Raw genomic sequence first — 25,273 nt, 5'->3', positions numbered from 1 at the left:
ACATAGTTTCCCGCCAATTTTTTGGGCCAAGGCAAAGAGGAGAGAGAAGGGGTTTGTGAGGGGAAGGAAGAATGGGACCCAAGTTTGCTTTTCACATACTTCTTTGTTGTCTTCTTTGTATGCTTTTTGCTAATAGCATTTCTGGGGCAAAAACGAGCTCTGAACATAATTCTTATAAATGGGATGTGAAGTGGGAGGAGAACATGACCTTGCTTTTTACATTATTTTAAAGTGTTAATATCAAAAATTAATACACTCCTAATTAATCTATTGAACTCATATATATATACTAGCACACTCCTTAGTTAATAATATCTAACACACATTTGTGGGACCCATTTTTATCTTTATACACACTTTAACACACAAATATAACAAACTCCACAGCGGATGCTACAGGCCTTACCCAAAAGCCGGTTCTTGGGCTCAGATTTAAAGGGTGTTTTAGAAAAACAATATTAAATTTTTTTTTTGAACTGTAACATTATTTTTTATTTGAGTCGTTCGAAATACTTTTGAACGACTCGAAAGTACTAAATGAACCAAATTGGTCCGAAGCCAAATTGACGAAATCCAATCCCCTTCCAGCTGGCGTTGGTGCTTCACCCATGGAGTAATAATTTGGGCATCCCGCAAGATGTGAATAGTTTACACATGGAATTGAATAACTCCCTTGAACTGTCGATCCCGCAGCTGTGTATCTGTATCTCGTCCCTATAAATGTACCACTCCTGTAACTTATGATGCTCTTTTCCCAACTATGCAAGAAGCCAAGCTCCTTCACTCCCGCATCATCGTCTCCGGCCTTCACCAACATGACATATACCTCCGGCAAATCATCACAGCCCTCACTACTAATCCCAACCAGTTCTCTCTCCTCCACGCCCGCCACCTGTTCGACAAAACTCCCCAACCATCCACTTACATTTACAACACCATGTTTCGAGCTTACGCCTCAAGCCCATACCCACATCAAGCATTGGCACTATACAACCATATGCACCGACATGGCCCCCTCCCCGATAACTACACCTTCCCATTTTTGCTCAAAGCATGTTCCAGCCTTGGAGACCTTAGAACAGGCGAAATTGTTCATGGACAGGCGTTTAAACATGGGTTTGGTCACGATGTATTCGTGCAAAACTCATTGATTAATTTATACGGGTCGAGTTGTGGAGTGAAGATGGCTAGACGGGTTTTTGACGAGATGGGTTTCCGGGATGTTGCTACGTGGACTAGTTTGGTTACTTGCTATGCTAATGGCAGGTTGATCGAGTCAGCGCGTCATGTTTTCGATAGGATGCCGAAGAGAAGTGTTGTTTCTTACAGTGCTATGATCACGGCGTATGTTAGGCGGAACCGGTTTAAAGATGGGGTTTTGTTGTTTAGGGACATGTTGGGGTCGAAAATGGAACCGAATGATTCGACGATAATGAGTGTGCTCTGTGCTTGTGCTAATTTAGGGGATCTTAATTTGGGTAAGTGGGTTCATTCCTATATAAGTGAAAGGAAAAAGAACCAATTTGATGGCAGGATTATTACCGCTTTAATAGATATGTATTTCAAATGTGGAAGCATAAAGAAGGCGCTAAAGGTGTTTGAGGGAGCTAAGGAGAAGCATGTGGGCGAATGGACGGCTATGTTATCTGGATTAGCAATGCATGGTCTTGGCACTGAACTGATTGAAGCATTTGAAGAGATGATCAGCTCTGGAGTAAAACCCAATGGTGTAACATTTGTAGCCCTTCTGTCTGGGTGCACCCATTCTGGACTAGTAAATGAAGGGAAGAGATATTTTGACCGAATGACTATTGACTTTGGGATTGAACCAACTGTAGTACACTTCGGTTGTGTAGTCGATCTTCTTGGTCGAGCAGGATTCATTGAACAAGCCGTTAGTTTTATTAGGGATATGCCTGTCGAGGCTAATGCTGCAATCTGGGGTGCTCTTCTTACTTCTTGTAGAGTCTATAAGAATGTCGAAGTTGGGGAATTAGCTGCCCGGTGGCTAATAAGTGCTGAGCCGTGGAATGGAGCTCTTTATATGGTTTTGTTAGGTTTGTACAGGGATGCCGGGAGGTGGGATGATGTGGAGAAAGTAAAGGAGGAAATGAAGAAGGTTGATTGCAGAAAGAACCCTGGTTGTAGCTCAATTGAAGTGAATGGGATTTGTCGTGAGTTTGTGGTGGGAGATAAATCACATCCTCTTACATTTGAAGCATGCTTGACTCTTGCTAATGTTATTGCGGAATTTGATTATAGAAGGTTTTTTCCAAATCTCATTTAACAGATAACATTGTGTACCAAGATTGAGAAATTCATACAAAGGGTTGTTTCCCATTTCATCTCATGAATGATTAAATGTTAGATTACACAGCGCAATATGAATGGTGTTGAGAACATGATGGTTGTACACCAGTTGGGATTTCAACTGCTCCATGTTATGCAAAAAATGTGCGATGAAAACAGGCTATGGTTTGCTTAAGAATCTCAGCGCTCACATTTCGTATTTGGGCAGCACAAGGGTTTTGTGAACACTGAAGTTGAGTAGGTGGACTATGAGTTCAACACAAAAAGTTACTCCAACAAGCTTGCTTAGGTTATGTTGGAGGAGGGACTTTTTATCATCAGTCAAGATGCCTCATGCTTGCTTTGGTTATCACATGAAAACAATCTGTTTAGATTGTGGACACTTTTCTCCAACAGTAGCTACTGCCGCTTGAATTTGGTTGCACGAGTTACGGGAACTATTGACTCTCACTCCGATAATTTCAGGTAAATCTCCATCAAACACCACTTTTTCATTGGTTTAAATTGAACTCGGTTGTCATATCATGTGTTGTGGAATATAATTCTCTCTCGTGAAGGGCATTTGTCATGAGTTTGTGGGGAGATAAATCACACCCTCTTACATTTGAAGCATGCTCAACTCTTGCTAATATTATTGCAGAATTCAAAAACGGGTTGTTCTCCATTCCACCCCACAAATGATTAAATGTTATATTACACAGCTCGATATGAACAGTAATGAGAACCTGATGGTTACACACCAATCGGGATTACCAAATCTAATTGTACACTCATTCTTATATCTTATCTCACAAGTGACAATGAGTCCATATAAATACCGATGAGAGTATCATCATCATGAAAATGTAAGAATGCATATAAAACTAAATGTGTGCTTGTGATGAATTACCAGATAAGCGTGTAGTTTTCTATGCGCTCAATTTCAATTTGCACCACTTCTTTATATACCTTTGCACTTCCGTTTTGGGGAGCAATTCCTTAAGAAATGTCACATGATATCTTTGTCTCTTCGGAGATTTCCTTCACTCGAAAGGAAACACATCACTTCTATGTGCTTGAGAAGCTGATGTATGTGATTGTGTTTTACTGGTAAAATTAGTGATGAGAGATCATTGGAACCGAAATCCTGCAAACCTGATTCCACAACGATTCTCCATGAGATTTGGGAAACGCAAATGAAGCTCCAAGTAGTATTGTTGGATTCCCTCTAGTTTCAATTTTCTCAAATATTTTTTCAAAACTGATTTGAATAGAATTTTCGTAAATTTACTTAGGGCCACTCCCACCCTATACTCTCTAGCTCCGGTTCGGTGGACCGTCCTCGGCTTTGGAAATGTTTGTTGGTCAAAGTATAAGCAACAATGCGGCGGCCGCAGGCCCACTGAGTGTTTGGTCTTTCTTTTTTGACACTTCGGATTAAAAATGTCATGCTCTGCATTAATTTTTTACTTACTAATTTAATAGCTATTGTAAACTATTCTTTTGTGGCATCTTATTTTAATATCAGTACACATTAGCTAAATGGGATGTGAAATGTAAAAACTATCCAACATCCACATTTTAAAGCTCTCTAAGGTGGTTGTCCGAACTTCAAAATTGATCAAATCATGGGTTTCATGCAACCATTCGCAATTGTTATAATTAGGTTTAGAACCCACGAATGCAATTTTGATGTGCGAAAAGTTGCTACACTCTCTGTTCCTTTTTTAAAGTCTAGTATTTTATTTTTAGCTGTTCCTTAATAAGTATCACTTTTCTAAAAAGTTAGTGGATAAAAGTTGGTATATTTTCTATTTTGCTCCTAAAAGTAGATTTCATTTTGAAAAATTAGTGAGTAAAAGTGTAATGATGATGTTTCAATAGATGGTAAGTAGGGAAAGTAGAGGTAAAAGGTGTAATAAGTTTTCTTAATATGTTAGAGTTACGAAGCTGGACACTTAAAAAAGGCACGGAGGGAGTATAATGTTGGAAGATATAATATTTTCTCAATATTTTTTCCCAATCTGAGCAAAGTCCCAAAATTCTTGATGTTTTAGTTATTGTGTTGACGTTGTCACTATGCTTAATTGATTGGGCTTACATCAAACAATGAACAAATCATAAATCTTGTGGTGGTTCGGGCTAGAACATAAAAAAGATACATTGATTGTTTTTTTTTTTTTTTTTCTTATACGAATAATTTGTGAACTGCTAATTCGGGTTGGGGTCATGCTATACTCTTCACACTGATAAGATATTGGCAGACACATGATTGAAATGTATATAATTTATTTATCAAAGTTATTCTCAAAATACGTTAAATTTTTTTTTTTATATACAAGTTTGTCTTTGGGATCAACTACTTTTTTGGATTATCCATGGATTATAATTGGCAAAACACGAATCAATATCGATGTAACGAGGTTGGTCCAGTGTTTCAAACTTGCAGCTTAGGGATTTTATTGGTCAAACTGAGAATCCAACAATTTGCTCCTCATGGATTTTAAGTTCGAAATCACTTGTTATTAGTGGTAGATTGGGGGAGGTGGAACTATTTGATGGTGATCCACCTGTAGAGACTTTGTCCCGGTCCCCGGCCTTTGTTTTTGGTTAAAAATCCAGTGAATGAGACTTTGTCCCGGGCCCCGGCCTCTGTTTTTGGTTAAAAATCCAGTGAATGTTTGATTCAACTCACTTGTGGTTCTTAAATGAAAGCTATCGAGATATTATTTTCATGATCCAAATCGTTCATTTTCTATTTTGTACTCCATTTTTTTTTTCGTCATTTGTGTAGAATAACAAATTATTAGAAAACAAATAAGTACCTAATCAACTCTCATTCGTGTAAAACTAGTGTATATAGCTCCATCTATGGGGGTGATCAATTTTTGTAGGGCTAATCCATATAATAGGCTATGTCACGACTTTAAATGGGATCCCACTAATAGACGATGAATTATTTTATCAAAAATTAGTTAAGGTGCACAAAAAATAACCCGAATAGCATGAGATATCCAGAGCGCAAATGTGCACAAGCAAGAAAATTATGCTATCCAGGAACCCTTCCAAAGAAAATTCATGACTAGCAAATGGAGTCTGAATAAATATGGGAGAAAATTTCAAAATACCCCCAACCTTTACTCTAAATTTTAATTAGATTCTTAACTTTTAAAAAAAATCAATTTTACTCCCAATGTTATCTTCCGTTAATCAAAACGCCCCCTTCAGTCTAAATGACTAACGGATTTAGTTAAAGGCTCATTTAAATAGTATCCCGATCAAATTTCAATGATTCGAGCCGCTCAATGTGATCAAAACATAATTTTAAGGGTATTAATGAGAAATCAGCAAAAAATGACCGGGAAGGGCTTCATCTGAACAGTTTTTTATTGAACAGTTCAATAAAAAAACTATTCAAATAAAGCCCTTCCCAGACATTTTTTTTTTGTTGATTTCTCACGAATAGCTTTAAAATCACGTTTTAATCACATTGAGCGGCTTGGATCATTGATATTCGATTGGAAAAGGGGAGGTGCGGACCGAAGCAAAATCCGGACATCGTGACTTGAACAAAATTCGGATCTGTCCGCACCTCCCTTTTCCTTTCGAATTTTGATGATTCGAGCCACTCAATGTGTTCAAAACGTAATTTTAAGGTACCGCTAGAAATCAGCAAAAAAAATGACCGGGATGAGTTTGATTTGAGCAGTTTTTAATTGAACTGTTTAATAAAAAACTATTCAGATGAAGCCCTTCCTGGTCAATTTTTTTGCTAATTTAGGCGAGTATCCTTAAAATCACGTTCTGAACACATTGAGAGGCTCAAATCATCGAAATTCAATCGGGACGCTATTTAACGGAGCCTTTAATGAAATCCGTCAGTCATTTGGATGGAAAGGGGCATTTTGATTAACGGAAGATAACGTTAAGAGTAAATTTAATTTTTTTAAAAGATTGAGAGTCTAATTAAAATTTAAAATAAAAGTTGAGGGTATTTTGAAATTTTCCCTAAATATGCCTAAGTGCACATTTGCAACTGTTTATGACAACGTCAAGCACCGTACTGCATTAGTTGGGATTGACAACGCAACACATTCCTGTCTACTTGCATTTAAGAGAAATGTTAGGGTTCATAAAGTGTTCATAAGTAAATCTGAATCATCCGATATGTTTTCATAAATGTTTTTATGGACCCTATCAAATCTTCTTATTGCAGTAATTAATGGAGTTGGCTTCTCCACCGTTTGGGGTTTAAGTACGGGTTGTAGTTCACTCTGTTGCTTTGCGCCCTGATATTTGTTCAAATTTTATAATCCGCTCCGTTCATATTTTAGTTGTCGTCAAAATGTTTGTACTCATAAAAAATTATCATAATCTGACATCTACAAGTAAACAAGTTTAGACATGTAATTTGGATTCATGCACACCAAATCTAAACCCAATGGAACCCAATTTTTGCATTTGAACTTGTTTGGGATGTCAGATTTCAATAATTTTTGGCGACAATAAAATCTTGATTAGATCTATAGTATGAACGTATCAAATTACTCCATAAAAGCCAGACCAATATCGGGAAAAAAAGATGAATTGCGCAAAAACAAAAAAAACAACAAACTAATGTATCCGAAATATAAATAAATAAATAAAAAACACGAGACACGTGAATTTCGTATGTATCTTCTGCAACAGACCGAATATTGACAATTCAAATTTGAAATCAATGTTAACATTCTTTTTTCCCCCCCACAATGATAACAAATGTTATTACGGTTTTGCTAACCTCCGTTCACTAAGCAGAGGATAATATGCACATAATTTCAAGTAAATTCGGATATCAATATATATCTCACGAATATTAGTACACTTTTCACAAATATCAATAGAAAATGATATTAATACTCCAAAAATTAATGTTGGCACTCCAAAATCAATGTAACACCGAAGCCAATTTTCTTTATTTTTTGGAGTGCCCGCATCCATTTTTGGAGTGTCAATATTATTTTCTATATCAATACACTTTTCTCGAATATCAATACATTTTTTTACCTATTATTCTATTCCCTTTGACGAATGTTAGAATAATCCATGTTACTAATAAGTCAAAAAAATCCACCAAACGGGAGATCTATCCCTAAAAGAGAATCAAGTAACCACAACAGTAGAGATTCTGTACATAGATTATACCCTGACCCCACTCAAACCCTTGCCCACCAACACATCATGAGCAACATTATTATCATTCCTAAGTCCATAGACAATTCAAATTTGAAAACAATGTTAACATTCTGCTTTCTTATAAAAATGCACTCAAAAATCTAATTTTAATACTTGTACTGTGTGTATTTTCAGACACTGTAAGACAAACTTCAATATGCATTTATAAATAATAAAAAAAGGAATCGTGAAAATCATTTTGAAATTTCATTGTCATTTCAGCAGCTTTCTAAAAAAGCAAAAAGATGAAATTCCATAAAATAAAATATACTGTAAAAAAAAGCAGGCACAAAACCTAATTAACGAAGAAGCGTTACAGCTCATGAGCGGCTGAGCCTTCATTACAACAACCACCAAAAATATCTGGACAAAACAAAATTACATTACAACCGATTGGACAAAACTACCCCTCACGGAGTGAAGGCAAACACCATCACGTTCTCAGACTACCAAATTGTCTTCATCTACCACCAACCAGATCTGAAAAACCCGCCGGTTCTCTCCGCCGCCGCGTTACTCTCCGGCGAGAACGAACTCTACCATTCTCCGATGTGATCAGACGGTGCAGCCGCAGAAGACGTAGAAGAAGCAGAGCATGGAGACCAACGCGACCGACTCGACGGCGGTGACGAGGGACCACACCACGTCATCCACAATCGACGAGTTGATGAGGTTGTACGGGGACCATCTCGGCGAGGAGAACGCCGACAGGCCGTGGGACCAGCTCGGCGGCGTCAGGTACGAGGAGACGAGCCTCGCCGGCCAGCGGAAGATCGAGGTTGTCGGCGGCGAGAAATTGAGCTCGTCGAGCCACCGGAAAGCCGTCCACGAAGGCATATCTCTCTCTGTCTAGATTTTTCTGTGCCTCTCTCTCCCTCTCTCTAGATTCTCTTTCTATGTGTAGTTGTTTCTCAGTGGCTACGGGATGATTCTGGCATGTCAAAAAGGTTGTGGGTGGGGGGCTTATATATAATCATTTCAAATTTCTTTTTGGAGAGGTGGGATAGGGTGCTTTTGGCGGAAATGGGGAATGGTACATGTGACTACTCATGATTGGATCTCAGCCGTTTATATGGGGAACACTATCAACATCGTAGAAGTTGATTTTTTTGAAAAAGGGATTGGATTATTGGATCTACCCGATCCAGTCTATTTGTCGGCCTCTTTCGAGATTAGATAATCGGAACCGTTCATTTGTTAAGTTTTAAACTTCTCCGAAATTATATTTGATAGAAAAAAATTGATAACAAAACAATGAAAATATTATTTTCCTTCAAAAAATATTTTAACACGAGACCGAATTTATTTTTCTCAATCATAAAGTATTGCTACACAAGATCGGAAACCATTTTTTTGAATATTGAGTAAATGTGCTTCAAAATTATGTTAACTAATATTTGGTCAACCTAATTTTTAACATGAGTAATGATGAGGAGATTTTTGCACTGTCACTGCCGAAGGACAAGTGATTGACACCTGTTTCGGGAGTCACCGGTGGCTTACAAGAGGCCGACCGAGTCGGTCCTGGCGGGGCGACCGTCCCACGATCGCCAATGTGGGATATTGTTCCTCAAAAACCCCGGGAGCGAGGTTGTGGGTCGCCCATAATCTCGGATGTGCCCAGCTCTCGTATTTCACGAAGCATTACTAGAGATAACCGCTGATAACCTCCACCACAATCACCAGCGTAGCTGGCAGTCGTGCAAAGTAGTATATAAACGACAGACGGTGTGCAAGTAAGGTACGTTCTTTGTTATCCCATTGAATTACAGAGCAAATAGTCTTTCTCAACCAAATACTAACTTAACCATTGGAGGGTCCACGACTGGAAACCCCTCCAGTCATTGGACTTCTTGCAGAAGCCATCTTGAAGACGAAGCTTGGATTGACCGTCCAAATTTTGGCATCAACAGTTTGGCACCATTTGTAGGAACAACATTTCCTATTCATAAATTTATCTGTTGTAGAGACCCGTATTTAATTTAATTAGTTTTAATGTTTATAAATGAGGAAAATGAGAAAAGTAGCGTTTAAGTGATTTGGGGCTAAAGTGAAGGAATTGATTGTGGAGGGGTACAATGTGTAGTTTGCATATATGTGAGTATATATAGGAGGGTGAGAGAGTAGGGGATCATTTTCTCCTCTCCACCTCTCACGCCTCTCTCCCTCTCTCCCGGCTCTCTCCCTCTCTCCCGGCTCTCTCCCTCTCTCTTGCTCTCTCTCCATGTGAAACTTGCTCTCTCTCCATATTTCACTCAAAACCTACCAAAACAACCTTCAATCCTTCACCCTCACTTGTATTGTGGCCCGTATATCACTGGTTTGAGCTCGAAAGAGTTGTATTTCGTTCGAATCAAGATTTTTCGGAAGCTAGGGCTCGTAACTTCTTGGGTTTTGTGCTTCGACTTCGAGGTAGAGATTCTACCTCTCAATATATATATATAATAGTAGTGTTTTCCTTGCCTTGAATCGTGTGCTTGATTGGTATAGTTGTTGTTGTGGTTGAAATCCTCGAAATCTACTGTAAATTTGCTCGAAAGCCATCTGTATCGATACGGCCCTTAATCCGTATCGATACAACACTCTCTGGACTGCTTTGAAGCTTACCTATATCGATACTTATTAAGCTCGTATCGATACGGAGAGCTTAGTGACAGATTTTGTTGTTTTGCTCCAAACTCCATGTTTTGACCCCCAATCATTTGTAACTTGTTCTAAACATCACCAAATTACTCCATAACATCGTTAATCATATTCATTGAGTTCGTTGTGTATCTTTACATCCCTTGCCACCGTTCGATAAACTTTGACGTCGATTATCACATGAGCTTCGATTGAAATGAAATGACACGTTATGAGAAGATGAGGCGCTTGAACCCTTGTTGACACAACGATGAACATTCAGGACCTATCGACGGGGTAGGTGCCTAGCAGGGGATATCGGGGTCCCATAATTAGCCGTGCAGGAGCTAATGCTCATATTGAACACTCAAGGCCCGACCTTCTAGGTGAGCGCTTGGCTGGGGGTATCAGGGTCCCATAATTAGCGCGGCAGGAGCTTCGGCTCATGACACATAACGCGAAATGACATTAGACACATGGGGAGTTGAGATGAATGAAGGTTGAGGTGTTTACTAGATTTCGTATCGAGTATAATGGATTGTTGAACTTTGGTTATTGCCTATTGTTGAGTCTCCATCCCGTCCTTGCCTTGTGATCATCCTTGCATCTCTCTTGCATATAATGTTAGCGTAGAATTTCCTACTGGGCTAGTGTAGCTCAAGCCTATTATCATTTTCAGGTACTAACACTGGGCAATAGCGTGCATGGTTGGAATGCTTGGAGGTGGAATTATTTTGAAAGCTAACGATTGAAGAGTTACTTAAGCATCTTTATAAATCTCTTTTGAAGATGTATTTGTAACTTTATTTGTAAATCTTTTGACTATGGAATATTGTAATCCTTAACTCTTGAATATTCAGTACTTGTGTTAATTTGGGCCTCGGAGCCAAAGGTGTAATATTTTGGGAATTCTACATTATTTTGGTTATCGTACAGATCATGGCGAGATTTATTTATGGAAATCTTGTATATTTATGTTGAAAATCGAGGGTGTGACATCTGTGGAGTCAAGATCATGGTCAATCTAAGACAAATCCAACGCTCCGTTCAGGAGCCCAACCTGTTGCAACAATAGGTTCACCACCTCACCGAATTGATCGACCAGTTACGAGCCCAAAATTTGGAACTTTTGGCTCGGTTTCCTCCTCCCTCGTCCGAATCACTTCGGGAGGAAGAAGAGGAGATCGATCGTCCACACGGCACTACTCAGCACACCGCCAGCCACCATCAACCCACCGAACACAGCAGGGAAGATGGTAGTGTCGTGGCCTCACGTCAAAGAAATGTGGTCAACCTTGAACACGAGGTTGTCCAGTGGGCTGCGTTCTGAGATTTGCAAGAGAAGATGGACCTCGTTTTTCAACAAGTCAATGATCGAGGGGCCAAGGCAGTAGCAACCCTGGTGCAGAAAACAGACCTTCCTTTTACTACTGCGGTCATGGCTTACCCGCTTCCTTCAAAGTTCAGGCTCCCTACGTTTGAACCATTTGACAGGGCGGGTGATCCACTCGACCATCTGGAGACCTACAAAGCTTTCATGCTGCTTCATGAAATTTCAAACCAGATCATGTGTCGGGCCTTTCCCACTACCTTGAAGGGCCCTGCAAGGGTTTGGTTTGGGAATTTGACGAGTGGCTCAATCGAGACTTTCTCGAGGCTGAGCCAATTGTTTGTAGACCACTTCTATAGTGGCTGCCGCCAACATCGACCGGCAACTTATTTGTTGAACGTCAAGCAAAAGGAAGGTGAAACTTTGCGCGCCTACCTCAAACGCTTTAACAATGAGGCACTGCTTGTTGACGAGGCGGATGACAAGGTTGTTCTTACTAATTTCATCGACAGTCTCCAGCTTACTCGCTCTTGAAAAATCCACCTAGCACTATGGCAGAGCTAATGCATAAGACCCAGAAGCACATCAATGCTGAAGAAGCGATGGTTGCGCATGGAAAGGAAACTCTGGGGCTGAGGAAGAAGAGAACAAAGGCCGATCTCCCAAAGCCACCTAGGGATAACAGGAGTGAAAAGAAGCCTAGGCATAATGACCGATCGTGCTTTCAAGAGCGGTTTGAACAATTCACACCACTCAACACCACACCTGAACGCGTCTTGGTGCATCTCTTCAATGACCCCTAGCTACAGTGGCCTCGAGCAATAAAGCCAGGGGTTCCAAGGGATCAAAGCAAGTACTGTCATTTTCATCGGGATCATGGCCATGAGACCTCAGACTGTATCAAGCTCAAGAAGCAGATCGAGGCACTTATTCAGCGTGGTTGACTGCAGCATTTTGTCCAAGGACGGCCTGCTCGACAGGACGAGCAGCGTCCGAGACCAACCAATCGAGCGCGGCAACCAGATCGGCAAACTCGGCCAGAAGAGCAACCTCGGCCATCAATTGGAGAGATCCATGTCATTCAGGCGATTTTGCAGGCGGTGGCGAGTTAGGATCATCATACCAGGCATACGCCCGGAGGCTTAGGTCGTTTGAAACGATGGTGATTGATAGACCGTCTAAAGCAGGGCAAATGGGGGAGCAACCGATCAACTTTAGTGAATCAGATGCTGAGGGGGTACAACAACCTCACGATGACACTTTGGTAATCACTGTGGTGGTAGGCAACTACAAAACTAGTTGCGTTCTTATCGATAACAGAAGTTCTGCAGACATACTGTTCGCAGAAGCCTTTCGCCAGATAGGCACACCAAGAGACAAGTTACAACCGATCTGATCGCCGCTGGTTGGGTTTTCGGGAGAAAAGGTTCAACCGCTAGGAGCTATTGACCTACCAGTCACATTTGGTAGTGTCCCGAATCAAGTGATCAAGCTCGTACGATTTTTGGTGGTTGATTGTCCCTCCGCTTATAATGCCATCCTAGGCCGAACGACCTTGAATAGCATGAGGGCGATCACTTCTACATACCACTTGATGATTAAATTTCCGACTGGCAATAGGATTGGAGAGCAGAAAGGGGGATTAGGCAACGGCGATGGATTGTTATGTGGCAACTTTGAAGGAGAAGCAACCCAGGGAAACCTTTATGATTGACGCACTCGAAGTGCGAGACGACAAGGAAGAGAAACAAGCGAAACCAGCGGAGAAGCTAGAGAAGGTACAGATAAATAGTGTGCTAATCGATCGAATGGTTAGCATCGATTCGTCGCTCAAAGGCAACATGAGGGACCAGTTGATAGACTTCTTGAAGCGGAATGAGGACATCTTTGCCTGGTCACAAGCTGATCTAACCGGAATCGACCTAAGCATAATGTCCCATCACTTGAATGTTCACCTGAACTTCCGACTGATCAAGCAGAAGCCTAGGTGTTTGGAAAGTAAAGGAGTGAAGCGATGCTGGAACAGGTGTAAAAGCTGATCACGGACAACTATTAGACTTGTCCCACATCGCTCATCTAAGCCATCCAAGCTTGGTTAATAAATTCTAGAGGCTACTCAACCTATTGCCAATTGGTTTTAGGTTAGACCCTCCAAAAAATCTAACACTTCATACAGGAAATCCAATATCCCAATTGGTTGGCCAATGTCGTGCTGGTTAAAAAGTCGAATGGGAAATGGCACTTGTGCGTTGACTTTAAGGACCTGAACAAAGCGTGCCCAAAGGAGAGTTATCCACTTCCTCGAATTGATCAATTGGTGTACTCTATGTCCAGGCATGAGCTGCTAAGATTCATGGACACTTTCTTGGGGTATAACCAATTCCTAATAAATTCAGCCGATCAAAAAGGTACATCTTTCATAACTGAGTGAGGTTTATTTTGTTATAAAGTCATGCCGTTTGGACTAAAAAATGCAGGTGCAGCGTACCCAAGGTTGGTCAATCATATGTTTGCCAACCAGATCGGTTGAAACATGGAAGTTTATGTCGATGACGTGTTGGCCAAGAGCAAGGAGGCGTCTAACCACTTGGCCGACCTCGAAGAGACATTTTAGGTCATCCGGAAGTTGAACATGAAACTCAATCTAGCTAAATGTGCGTTCAGGGTCGCAGTGAGCAAATTTCTCAATTTCTTAGTCAACCATAGGGGAATTGAGGCCGACCCGAAAAAAGTTAGAGTAATCCTGGATATGCAACCACCAACAACTGTTAAGGAGGTCCAATGCCTAACAGGACGAGTGGCAGCGCTAAGTCGTTTCATCAACCGATCGACTGACAAATGTCTTCCTTTCTTCAAAACTCTGAGGAAAGCTTTCCAGCGGACCTCAGAGTGTGGGGAGGCATTCTGCCAGCTGAAGGCCTATCTCAGCTCTCCACCACTACTGTATCGGGCGACCCCAGGAGAGATCCTATACCTGTATTTGTCAGCCTTGCCTCATGCTGTTAGCTCGGTTCTATTCCATGAAGAACAAGGCATCCAGAAGCCAATTTTCTATGTCAATAGGGCTTACAGAGGTTTGAAGGGCTGGAGGCCGGTACCCACTTATTGAGCAGTTGGCATTTGCTCTGATGATCTCTGCTCGACATCTGCGCCGATCAACCGCTGCGACAAGTGCTTCAAAAACCAGAGACTTTTGATCGGCTTGTTCAGTGGTCGATCGAGTTGGGAGAGTTCGACATCCAGTACAAGCCACGTCGAGCGATGAAGGGTCAAATCATGGTCGATTTTTTGGCAGAATTCACACACAAAGTTCGGGAGGTGAAGCCAGAGGGCCAACATGAACAGCTTTCAGATGAGCTGCAGAAGGGTTGGTAGACTGTTTGTGGTGACGAATCATCAAACCAATCGACCAGCGGTGCCGGAATCGTACTGATCTCTCCATAGGGGTATTCGGTAGAATATGCACTACGATTTGTGTTTAAGGCCACAAACAATGAAGCGAAATATGAGGCGGTTGTCATCGGTCTCCAATTGTGCAGTGAAGTGGGCGCTCGAAATGTAAGGGTGTTGAGTGATTCCCAGTTGGTTATCAATCAATGCAATGGGAATATGGATACAAATAATGAACGATGAAATACGCCGCTCTGGTAGTGAAGCTTCGAACAACCTTTGCGCGCATGGAGTTCAAGCAGGTCCCACGAGAAGAAAACCAGAAGGCTAACGATCTGGGACGTTTAGCCAGTGAAACAGAAGGTCAGTTGGTTCTGACGGTCTTGATTGAGTACTTGGAAAGCCTGAGCATACAGAAGGGCGAACCGAGTAAGGTGCAGGTCATCCAAGTCATCATCGTCTAGACCAAACCAATCATTGCTTTCCTGCGAGATGGTAATCTTCCGGCAGACTAAAGAGAAGCAAAGAAGATCAGGTACCGAGCGGCTAGATACCTCCTCAAGGACGACACTCTTTACAAACGATGGTACACATATCCTTACCTTAGGTGTGTCTCGGATGTCGAGGGGCAATTTGTCCTTAAAGAAATCCACAAGAGTATCTGCGAAAACCACTCCGGTGGGAAAGCATTGGCCTTCAAAGGCCTTCGTGTAGGATACTATTGGCCCACTATGAGAGCAGATGCGACACAGTTCGCTCGACGATGTGATAAATGTCAGAGGTTTGCCAACATTCCCCATCAGCCTCCAGAGCCATTCACTCCTCTGGAAAGTCCATGGCCATTATTCGCGCAGTGGGGGATAGACATTATCAGTTCGTTCACACTAAGTGTGGGTCAGAATAAATTTGTGATTGTGGCCATTGACTATTTCACAAAGTGGGTTGAAGCCAAGCCGCTCACCAAAATTACTCAAGAGGCTGGTCGGGATTTTGTTTGGAAGCAGATCGTTTGCAGGTTTGGGATTCCACACGCCGTCATCTCCGACAATGGGAAGCAGTTTGACAATGAAAAGATAAGAGAATTCTGGGAACAGTTCAACACTTAGTGCAAGTATGACATAGCTGGTCACCCTCAAGCAAATGGGCAAGTGAAATTGACGAATTGAACCTTACTCGGGATCATTAAGGCTCGGCTCGATGACACCAAAGGGTTGTGGGCGAACATGCTGCCAAGTACTCTCTGGGCATACCAAACTATTGTCCGAACGCTGATTGGCCAAACACCATTCTAGTTAGCATTTGGCAGTGAGGCGGTCATTCCAGTTGAAGTTGGTCTGTTGAACTATAGGGTCCAGTTCTACGAGCCCGAGCGAAATGAGGAGGCTCAACGCTTGAATCTCGACTTGCTTGACGAAGTTAAGGAGGAAGCAGCCGTTCGAGTCGCGACCTATCAGTAGAGAACCAAACGCTATTTTGATAAGAAAGTCAGGGGCCGAGCATTCCGAGTCGGAGATCTCTTGCTAAAAGGAATTTTAGAGAAGAAGAAGTTGAATAAGCTAGCTCTAAAATGGGAAGGACCTTTTCAGGTCCAGAAGGTTATCAAGCCCGGGGTTTATCAATTAGTCACTATGACCGGCTAGAAGCTCTCACATTCTTGGAATGCAAAGCACCTAAGGGCCTACTATCAGTAATTTTTAATTATGTTATTGTTTACTTTCATTTTTTTTTTCAGACTTTCAAGTTAGGATTTGTCATTAATTTTTGTTGGGATGTCGGAGCAATCTGCAATGCCCCATTTCCCGTGTCATTTTTGTTTCTCCTTTAAGATGTCATTACGGCGATTGGCGTATCAGAAGTTTGTTAATGGAAATGACTGTGACTTTTCTTTTCTAAAAACTGTTCATGTCCTTTCATCGTTGTACATCTCAAACTTTACGATCGGTCGAGCTAACTCGCACTCCCGATTCGATGCTCGAGCTAACTTGAACTCCCATCTCAAACTTTACGATTGGTCGAGCTCACTCGCACTCGGATCACCAACGTTCTTGATTCCCGACCTCGTGCCATTACTTGAATGATCAACTGATAAACTGACATTACAACTTGACCAATCTAAGTAGAGTAAACAATCACCAAACGTAAGCCCAGTAGTTTGCACCATATTCAGTTTCTCCTTTTTGTGAAGCGTAGTATCTGTTATGTTTTTGCATGCTTAGGAACTTATCTTTAACAAAACGCACACAGAAGAAACTTTCTACAAATAGCGTGAAAATGGATAAAAGTTTGTTAATTTATACTTTTCTACCCCTTCGTGGGGGTATCAACTTACAAAAAAAGAAAAGGGGGAAAAGCGTCCTATTACTACTAGTCCATAGCCGAACGACACACCGCATATTCCTCCCTCGTAACCAAAATGAAGGTTACCATGCAGCAATATGGCAACCCTCACAGGCGGCAAGAGTGAGTCCATTACTTGGACCCGCTCCCTCGGCCACCTTTGGCTTTGCAGGGAGGAGAAGGAAACGCTGGAGGAGGACCCTAAAGCCTATCCCAGTTGGCAATGAGCAGCATGCAAATGGTCTTCTCCACATCCGATATGGTGTTGGTCATGGCATCCACCTTCTCCTCCAACCCCTCCACAGCGCTCTTCAGCCTCGTGGACGTCCTCCTGAAGGGTCTCCATTGCTTCACCCCGGCGGTGTTAGCAATCGCCTCCACCCGATGAATTGTCAAGTATGTGCAACTGTTGTTGGCCATCCTTTGTTTCTCTTTCTTTCTGGTATGGTGTACCAAATGAATAACTCACTGGTTGCTTTTATAGCTAAACCCAGGATGTTTGGCATGGGGTAAGTACGTTTACAGCCGCCATTAATTATCGTAGTTAACTGGGGGCAGAAGTCGAAGCCTCGCCGTCTCTGTGAATTCTTATCATTAACACTGATTTGACAGATATTTACAAAGGGTACGGATCATGCTTATCTCTTTCATTTCCCTAGGAGCAGCGTGCTAGTCGGTCCTTACATGCTTTAGGGTTGACCGATCCTCAAGACACTCCTAGTGGCCGATCATGCATTTTGGACGTTCGGTTGCACGCTTAAAGACCGAATGACTTTCTTGACCGGAAAAAAAAGACCGAATGACTTTCGGTGTATGGCCAAGAACTGAAGTTTGTTCGGACGACGAGGGTAAACGCCTGTAAACGCATTATAAAAAGATAAATTGTTAAGCTACTGATTCAAACAGAGTCATAAACGCTTGTTCATATACAATGAAGTCGAATCTAGCTCTTAATAACGACAAAACAAAAGTTAAAAGACATTGGAACAAGGATAGTGCAAACAAAAAGCATGCTTGTAGACCGATCTACACAGTCAGCTTTAGGCGTCGTCTTGGTCTTCCTCACCACCGCTTTGCTCGACCTTGGTTGTAGTTTCTCCCTCTGACGGGGGCTCGCGGTCAATACCCTGCAGATCAACTTTAGGGAACTTCTTTTGGAAAGTCTTTTTCGCTTGTTCAAAGCCACCCACAAAATAGAGGGTTTTTTCTACGAGATACGTGGCTGAAGCCTTAAAGTCTTCAGTTGCTGTGGAAAGGGTTGCCTTACTTTGACCCAAGTCCTTCTGCAGTGCAAGAATCGTCTGGGTATTCCGCTCCAACGCGTTCTCGGAGGCTTTCTTGGAGGCTTCCAACTAACCTTTCAGCACATCGATGTTCTTCTTCTCTTCCACCAACATTTTCTCGGCCACCACCAGCTTGTCTTTCGCCACCTTCTGGACCTGCTCAGCTTTTGCCCCACCGGTCTGAGCCTCCTCAACAGCTTTCGTCGCCTCCTCTGTGGCCTGCTTCAGCACATCAGTACACTAAACGTGGTTTTTTTCCAAGTTCTCTCTCTTCAGACGCGCCTTGGCACTGTCAATTGCTGAATAGACCAACTTCTCTTGACTTGACAGTCGATTTGTCAAAGTCATAGTCTCGGCAATCGACTGGAAATCAACCAGAGAAATGAAGAAATGAGTAGACCAAGGATGCAAGTAAATATCCAAAAATGAAGGAAAACAGGACTAGGAACTTACTCGGCCCATGCTCAGATAGAGATTCTTGCATAGATGGTCCGTTGTCAGCGCAGTTAGGTTGTCAAAGACTGGCATGGAGAACGCGTTGAGCGAGTCGGCGCAAGCTTTTGGGTCATACAGAATGTTTCTAGGGATGTGCACTCGTGGGAACTCGCTTCCCACAGGATATATCAACTCGGACATGTCTACCCAGTCCTGTTGGGACCACTTCGTCGGGCCTGTCTCCGAGGAGCTCGATTGACCAAGAGATTGGAAGCCCACTTTTTTCTTCTTTCTTGCATCTCCCGCCTCCTGACCTGAGGTCTTCTCGGTGGGACCTTTAGTTTTGATCCCCTCCGCTTTCACAGGATCAGTGTGACCGACAAGGGGGCTCAGCGCATGGCTCACGGATCTGCCTATCAAATCGATCGGCACCTCGCTCGCCACCGCGGTCTCCGGACTGTCTGTGTGATCAGTTTTTCTCTTCCTCTTGCCCAAGCCTTTCGCCATAGCAGAGGCGCCCGCCTGGACGGCTTGGACAAGGACGTTCTTGTCGATCTTCAGTTTCGGGGCACTCGGCTTGCCGAACCCCTGAGTCGACTTAAGGCAGCTTCATCGATTCTCCACCTCATCTGCAAAAGGACATGAACAGGGCATTTGCCGCCTAGGAGATCATATCAAGACTATCAGGGTAAACTTGGAAGTTACCTTTTGGGTTACGGCCTAAGAGAAGGGAAAAGAGCTTTTCCAGGGTCACTAGCTCGCTGTTCCCAATCGATTTCTTCTTTATCGCCTTGACTATTTCTTCAAGGTTGTCGGCCTCAGGGTAAATGTTTCCAATCTCGTTTTAAGTCCGGATTGCCCCAAACCAAATTGATTCCTGGGGTTACTGGACCCACGATCTCCGTCTCCTAATACTATCAACCCTCACTAGAGATAAAAAAAGAATTTCTCCTTCCAACGCTTGACTGTGGTGGGCAATTTAAAGACAATTTGACGATTGTCCCGGACTTGGAAGAACCAAAACCCCGGCTTGGACATTTTCAAGGAATAGCAACAAAGGAAATCATTTACCGTCATCGGTCGGCTTTGCTCTCTTAGCTCCTCAAACATCACGATAGCCCCATAAAAGATCTTCCTTGCGTTCGGCATCAACTGACCCGGTGCCAGATGAAGGCAGGCCAAGAGCTCGCGCACAATCCTAGGAAAAGGAAGCCGCAAACCGGCATGGAAGGGCTTCCTCGTACAAGCAGACCTCATTATCCAAAAATGCGCATGCCCTGTCTTCTGCGTTTGGTACTCGGAGAACGAGAGTCTCCAGGATTTGATACGCGGCTCTTAGAAGCGGTAGGTCTGCCTCGTATACGAGCCCACTTATCCCTTCCACCTTGAAGGGTTGGAGTGGATGACTTGGTCCATGTCAATGACTGGATGGTCTCCAACCTCTAGATCAGCCATCTCTTCGTCTGAGGAAGTGATCTCTAGGTCGATTGGTTGGGAGCGGGTTCCAGAGGGACTTCTCCAGAACGGTGTTAGAACCACGTACCGAAGAAGGTTGTAAAAGTTGAGGGCGCCCTTTAAAAAATGTTGTTGGCCGGTGTAGTCGTGAAGTGGGGGAAAGGGCTCTTGGCGTTTGGCAATGTTACTCAGACCAAACCACAGCCTGTACCCACAAAATATCTCTCTGAATGAGAGATCCTGGGAAATCTAAGGAAAGGCGGCCAGAGGAAGAGCGATTTCTGGTGAGAAGGGAAAAAGAGACGGTAAGGGGATATCAACTCCTAGGGCGGGGGACCTCGGATGATCCAGTGTGAGTAGAACAGAGGCAAAGGAGAAGAAAGAACTAGGAAGTTTGGAAGTGATAATGACAACAAGCGGTTTCCCCCTTTTTATACCTTAGCAGGCGCGGGCAGCGAGGAGCCATGAGTCATCAGGGCCGTTCGATGTGGGTCCGATTGGATGGACCAGATTCAATCACCACGAAGATTGATCTGGGCCGTAAAACCCACTTTGTCCAGATCGACGGCTCAGTTTGCTCAGAACTTGGTTCGAGGAAGGGAGGTGACATTTTGGCGATAGGCACACGCTTGGGCATTAAATGACCTCGTTACCCGTGCATCGGCGGTTGTCCTGAATTCTTATCGCCGAGCGGGTGCCTCTCAGCTCGGGAATGGAGGGCTACTGATGAGGGGATTTTTGCACTATCACTACCGAGGGACAAATGATTGACACCTATCTCGGGAGTCATCGGTCGGCTTACAAGGGGCTGACCGAGTCGGTCCTGGCAGGGCAACCATCCCACGATCGCCTGTGTGGGGTAATGTTCCTCGATAACCCCGGGGGCGAGGTCGTGGGTCGCCCATGATCTCGGATGCGCCCAACTCCCGTATTTCACGGAGCATTACTAGAGATAACCGCTGAACCTCCACCACAATCACCAGCATAGCTGGCAATCGTGCAAAGTAGTATATAAACGGCAGACGATGTGCAAGGGACGTTCTCTGTTTTCCCTTTGAATTACAGAGCAAATAGTCTTTCTCAACCAGATACTAACTTAACCATCGGAGGGTCCACGGCTTAAAACCCTCCAGTCATTGGACTTCTTGCAAGCCATCTCGAAGACAAAGCTCGAATTGACCGTCCAGATTTTGGCATCAACAAGTAATGTTCTTGATAATATCTAAAATGAGTCTGCATTGTGTTTGGATGAGGCGGAAACCCCACACGGCCTACTGTGGGCCTTATCGAGCATTTTTTATAATAATTCGAACCGTTCATCTCGTAGGGCCCGCAAATTAATATGTTTACGCGAAAAATCAGCTTGATCAGACATCAATAGATATGTTAAAAATTGAATTTTGGTTTATAAAACGGACGGTCTGATTCTATCACTAGTATTTTTAGTTAAACTGTTTATGACTGTCGATTTTATAAACTAAAATTTAAATTTTGATATAATTCTTGATGTCTGATCAAGTTGATTTTTTACGTGAACATGTAATTTTTTGGGCCCTACGAGATGAATGGTTTAAATTACTGCAGTGTATGCTCAATAGGACCCACAATGAGTGACGGAAACCATGAGGAACCCTCATCCAGAAAGAATTTAATCTCATCTAAAATATGAACTACTATCAAGATGGGTCGAAATAGAACACAAATGAAGAGGAGGGACAGTATAGGATGCAATTCCTTTTCAAAAGGAGACATCAAAATAAAAAATCTGTCGGTTCCCTTATATTATATCCAACTTTATTTTATTGTGTAGGCCTCGTTCCGCTTAGATTTTTATTTTTTAGATATTTATTTTTTGCTTTACAAGATAGGTCATTCTCTCACATTATATCACTTTTAAATTGGACTTTTTTACTCATTTTACCTTGTCGAAAGTTCACCTCAAAAGTCCCCTGAAAAGTAATGTAATGATTGAAAACAGACATGTTATGATTATAGTAACTTCTATTTTCGAGCTCACTATATATACCAACTTGCTTCAGTTTTGAACGGAATTGTTTTCAAAATGGGTTCTTTTTAACAAAATTTCTTAATGAAACCATTAACTAAACAAGTTAGCATTTCACAAAATTAAAGAAAAAGTGTATTTTTTTCCCTCAAATCCTCCCTTTGAGTGCCGCACGTATGGACGTAGACATTTGCCTTCTGTTAGAACCCTTTTTGTTGATATACATACCAGAGAGAAAACACGATACAACGAGTTTCATATAGTACCAACAACAGGCTGCCTGATTTCACGTTTCCTTCATTATTACGGGCAAAAACTTCCAAAGGTCCAATGCCCTACAGTTTTTAGCCCAAATTTAATAAGTACAATTCCAATTCATACCCTATAGGGCTTTGAATGGATCGAATTAGATTTGAATCTGTGTTAACTCAAATCCGATCCGATCTCAAAATTTGCAAATCAGGTTTCACTAATCTATTAGGAACATGAATTGAGTACCACATCGGATAAAATAGAAAAAAATTGGATCTTAATATACAATTGGGTGATATGGGTCATTCAATATATATGGGCCTAAGTGATGTGATGGACTCTCTACCGTTACTCTCATACAGATTGAGCCTTGAGCACGCAATGGCCGGTCGATGCATCGGACAAACTCCTAACATAATCCAAATCCCGGATATCGGATATCCGATCCGAAACTCCTAATCCGATCAGAATATTTTTACTTATACAGAATTTTAGCGGGAAAATGGGAATGAGAGAGAGATTTATGATATAGACTAAGGTGCATGCCAACGTGCACAGCATGTTAATCATGCCCGTTGTGTAGATGGGTTTGTTTTTTAGTTGAGAAGATCTCAGTCCATATCAAATGGTATTGGGTCAAAGTGGACACCTTTTATCAACTCAAAACCTTTTAGCTGCAAAGAGAGCAATAAGTTAGGGACACAAAAATTTCATATAGCTATTTGATTTCATTCCCGCAACCTTTTAATCTCAACTTTCAATACAAAGTATAATTGTTACGTGTAAAACCACATAACAACATGTTAAGAGAGCGAAAGGAACCTTCTTTTCATTTCCAGCCTTAGTAAGGTCTTCAAGAATGAATGCTTTTGCCTTGGTATTCTCACAAAGGGTACTAAAATTGGCAGTCACTCCATTCTTTTAAGCCCAACGTACCAAAAAATTGCCTTGGTACACATAGCAGTGCTCACAATAAAATCAGGTTGTTGAGGCAGTCGAAAGAGCTCAAAAAACACACCTAATGCGGCAGTTTAGCTCTAAACAACAACGCGGAAATAACTTCTGAGTATAAAATTGCGAATAGCTATTTTTCTAATGCCAATATCTAATTAAAGCTCAGAAATGCAAGCGCAATAGATCAAACACCAATGTCGATAAAAATGGCTTCACTTTGAGAAGAAAGTCTAAAGTTTAATGTAAGCTCTTTGTTGTTTGCCCTTCGCAGTTATGACAATAAATGGAAACAAAGTGAATATGGACATTTCAAACGATGATTCTAGGACATCCCATAACCGTAAGGGATATATAAAACACTAAACTCTTCATTTTCCTTTTCTCATCTGATCTTTTATAGGATTCTAGAAGCATAAAAATGGAAAATAAATAAAAAGCTTTGGGCTGAAAAGTGGACAAAAAATACCTACAAAGGGGTGAAAGGACGCTTGCCAATATAAATGCCCTCTTTTGTCTCATTCGGGTTTTCTCATACCTTCATTGGGTTGGTTGGGAAGTATGGGCTCGCCAGACATGTATTTAACCCATGCATATGGACCTGCATTCCCATGGCAAGATCAACAACATTAGATTTCAACACTACCATTGCATTCTTCATATTCCGACAACAAAATCAAACAGAGTATATAGGCATTATTAGTTTGTGTTTCTTTCAGATAAAAAAACAAAGCAAAAAAAATTTGTCTTTGCTTATATAGGATGTTTTACCCTAGACTCTCAGTCCATTTCAGTTTAAAACAGAACTATCACACATAGAAAACCTTCTGTCCACCATTGTAGTCAGTTTATACTCGACAACAAGAAAGCAAGGATTGTGATGCTTTATGTGGGTGAAAAAAGAAAAGAAAAGAAAGGATTGAGTTTTCACATGATCATGTTTGATGACTTAGAAAGGAAAGCATCAGAGATGAGAACAGGAATGACCTTTCTTTTTTGACATTTGAATTTGCTGAGCAGTCCCGTTGTTTCTTAGAGACCAACAAATTTGTTTCTCACCAATTCCCACCATTTTTGTTGTAAAACAATACCGGATGAATTAAAAAGCTCCCTTTTCCCCCTCCCTCACCCTTTCCCACCAAACATCAGTCAATAACAAACATTATGACGGGGCATGCATTGCATATGATTTGGGATTTTCTTTTTGCATTGAGTCAGCTTTTTTTAATATTTTTACGACAATGAAAATGAGAAAGGGGCAAATATACCATGAGTGCCAGAATAAGCATGAGACTCCATGAGTGCACGGAGGCATTATGTAAACAAAACATTCTTCCATGATTCCATCCATACACATCCTTCGGCTAAATCGCGTACAAAACTGAAATAAATTCCAATGTCCATTTCAATATCGTCCATTTCAAAGAAATATTCAAAATCATCTTAGAAACTCAAAATGACTCTTCCATAGAACCATCAAAGCAAAACTACATAGGCTCAAATTAGTTTATATACTGTGCATATGTTCTATCACCCATGTCCGAAATATACTCACACGTTATTCAAGTCCATTGCGCCCGGTGTAGGTACTTAAAATCTAGCATAGATGGTGTCAAAATCTGGCTAGGAAACATAGGCTCCAATAACTGCAAACTTTATTGATTACCAAAGCTCATGCTTTAGTTTTTTCCCCAAACAAACAAAGCTCTA

General features: G+C 41.9%; 1 protein-coding gene across 1 annotated transcript; it reads left to right on the top strand.

Annotated features, from left to right (window-relative positions):
• Positions 1–1,183: 1,183 nt before the first annotated feature.
• LOC131327748 (pentatricopeptide repeat-containing protein At3g62890-like) lies at positions 1,184–4,903 on the top strand. Its single transcript, XM_058360883.1, has 4 exons — positions 1,184–2,265; positions 2,683–2,775; positions 3,410–3,497; positions 4,739–4,903. The coding sequence occupies exons 1-4, from the start codon at positions 1,184–1,186 to the stop codon at positions 4,901–4,903; spliced, it is 1,428 nt and encodes a 475-aa protein (XP_058216866.1).
• The last annotated feature ends 20,370 nt before the right edge of the window (positions 4,904–25,273 follow it).

Source organism: Rhododendron vialii, chromosome 5a, assembly GCF_030253575.1.
Source record: "Rhododendron vialii isolate Sample 1 chromosome 5a, ASM3025357v1".
Lineage (NCBI taxonomy): Eukaryota > Viridiplantae > Streptophyta > Magnoliopsida > Ericales > Ericaceae > Rhododendron > Rhododendron vialii.
Note: the sequence above shows the minus strand (reverse complement) of the source record. Positions and strands in the feature narration are given on the sequence as shown.

Bases quoted from the DNA above. Each gene is read 5' to 3' on its own strand.
- LOC131327748 (XM_058360883.1), top strand. From the start codon at position 1,184: ATGGCTAGACGGGTTTTTGACGAGATGGGTTTCCGGGATGTTGCTACG. The intron at 2,266-2,682 runs GTTTTTTCCAAA...CAATCTGTTTAG, and splicing joins GCGGAATTTGATTATAGAAG to ATTGTGGACACTTTTCTCCA. The intron at 3,498-4,738 runs GTAGTATTGTTG...TCAAACTTGCAG, and splicing joins AAACGCAAATGAAGCTCCAA to CTTAGGGATTTTATTGGTCA.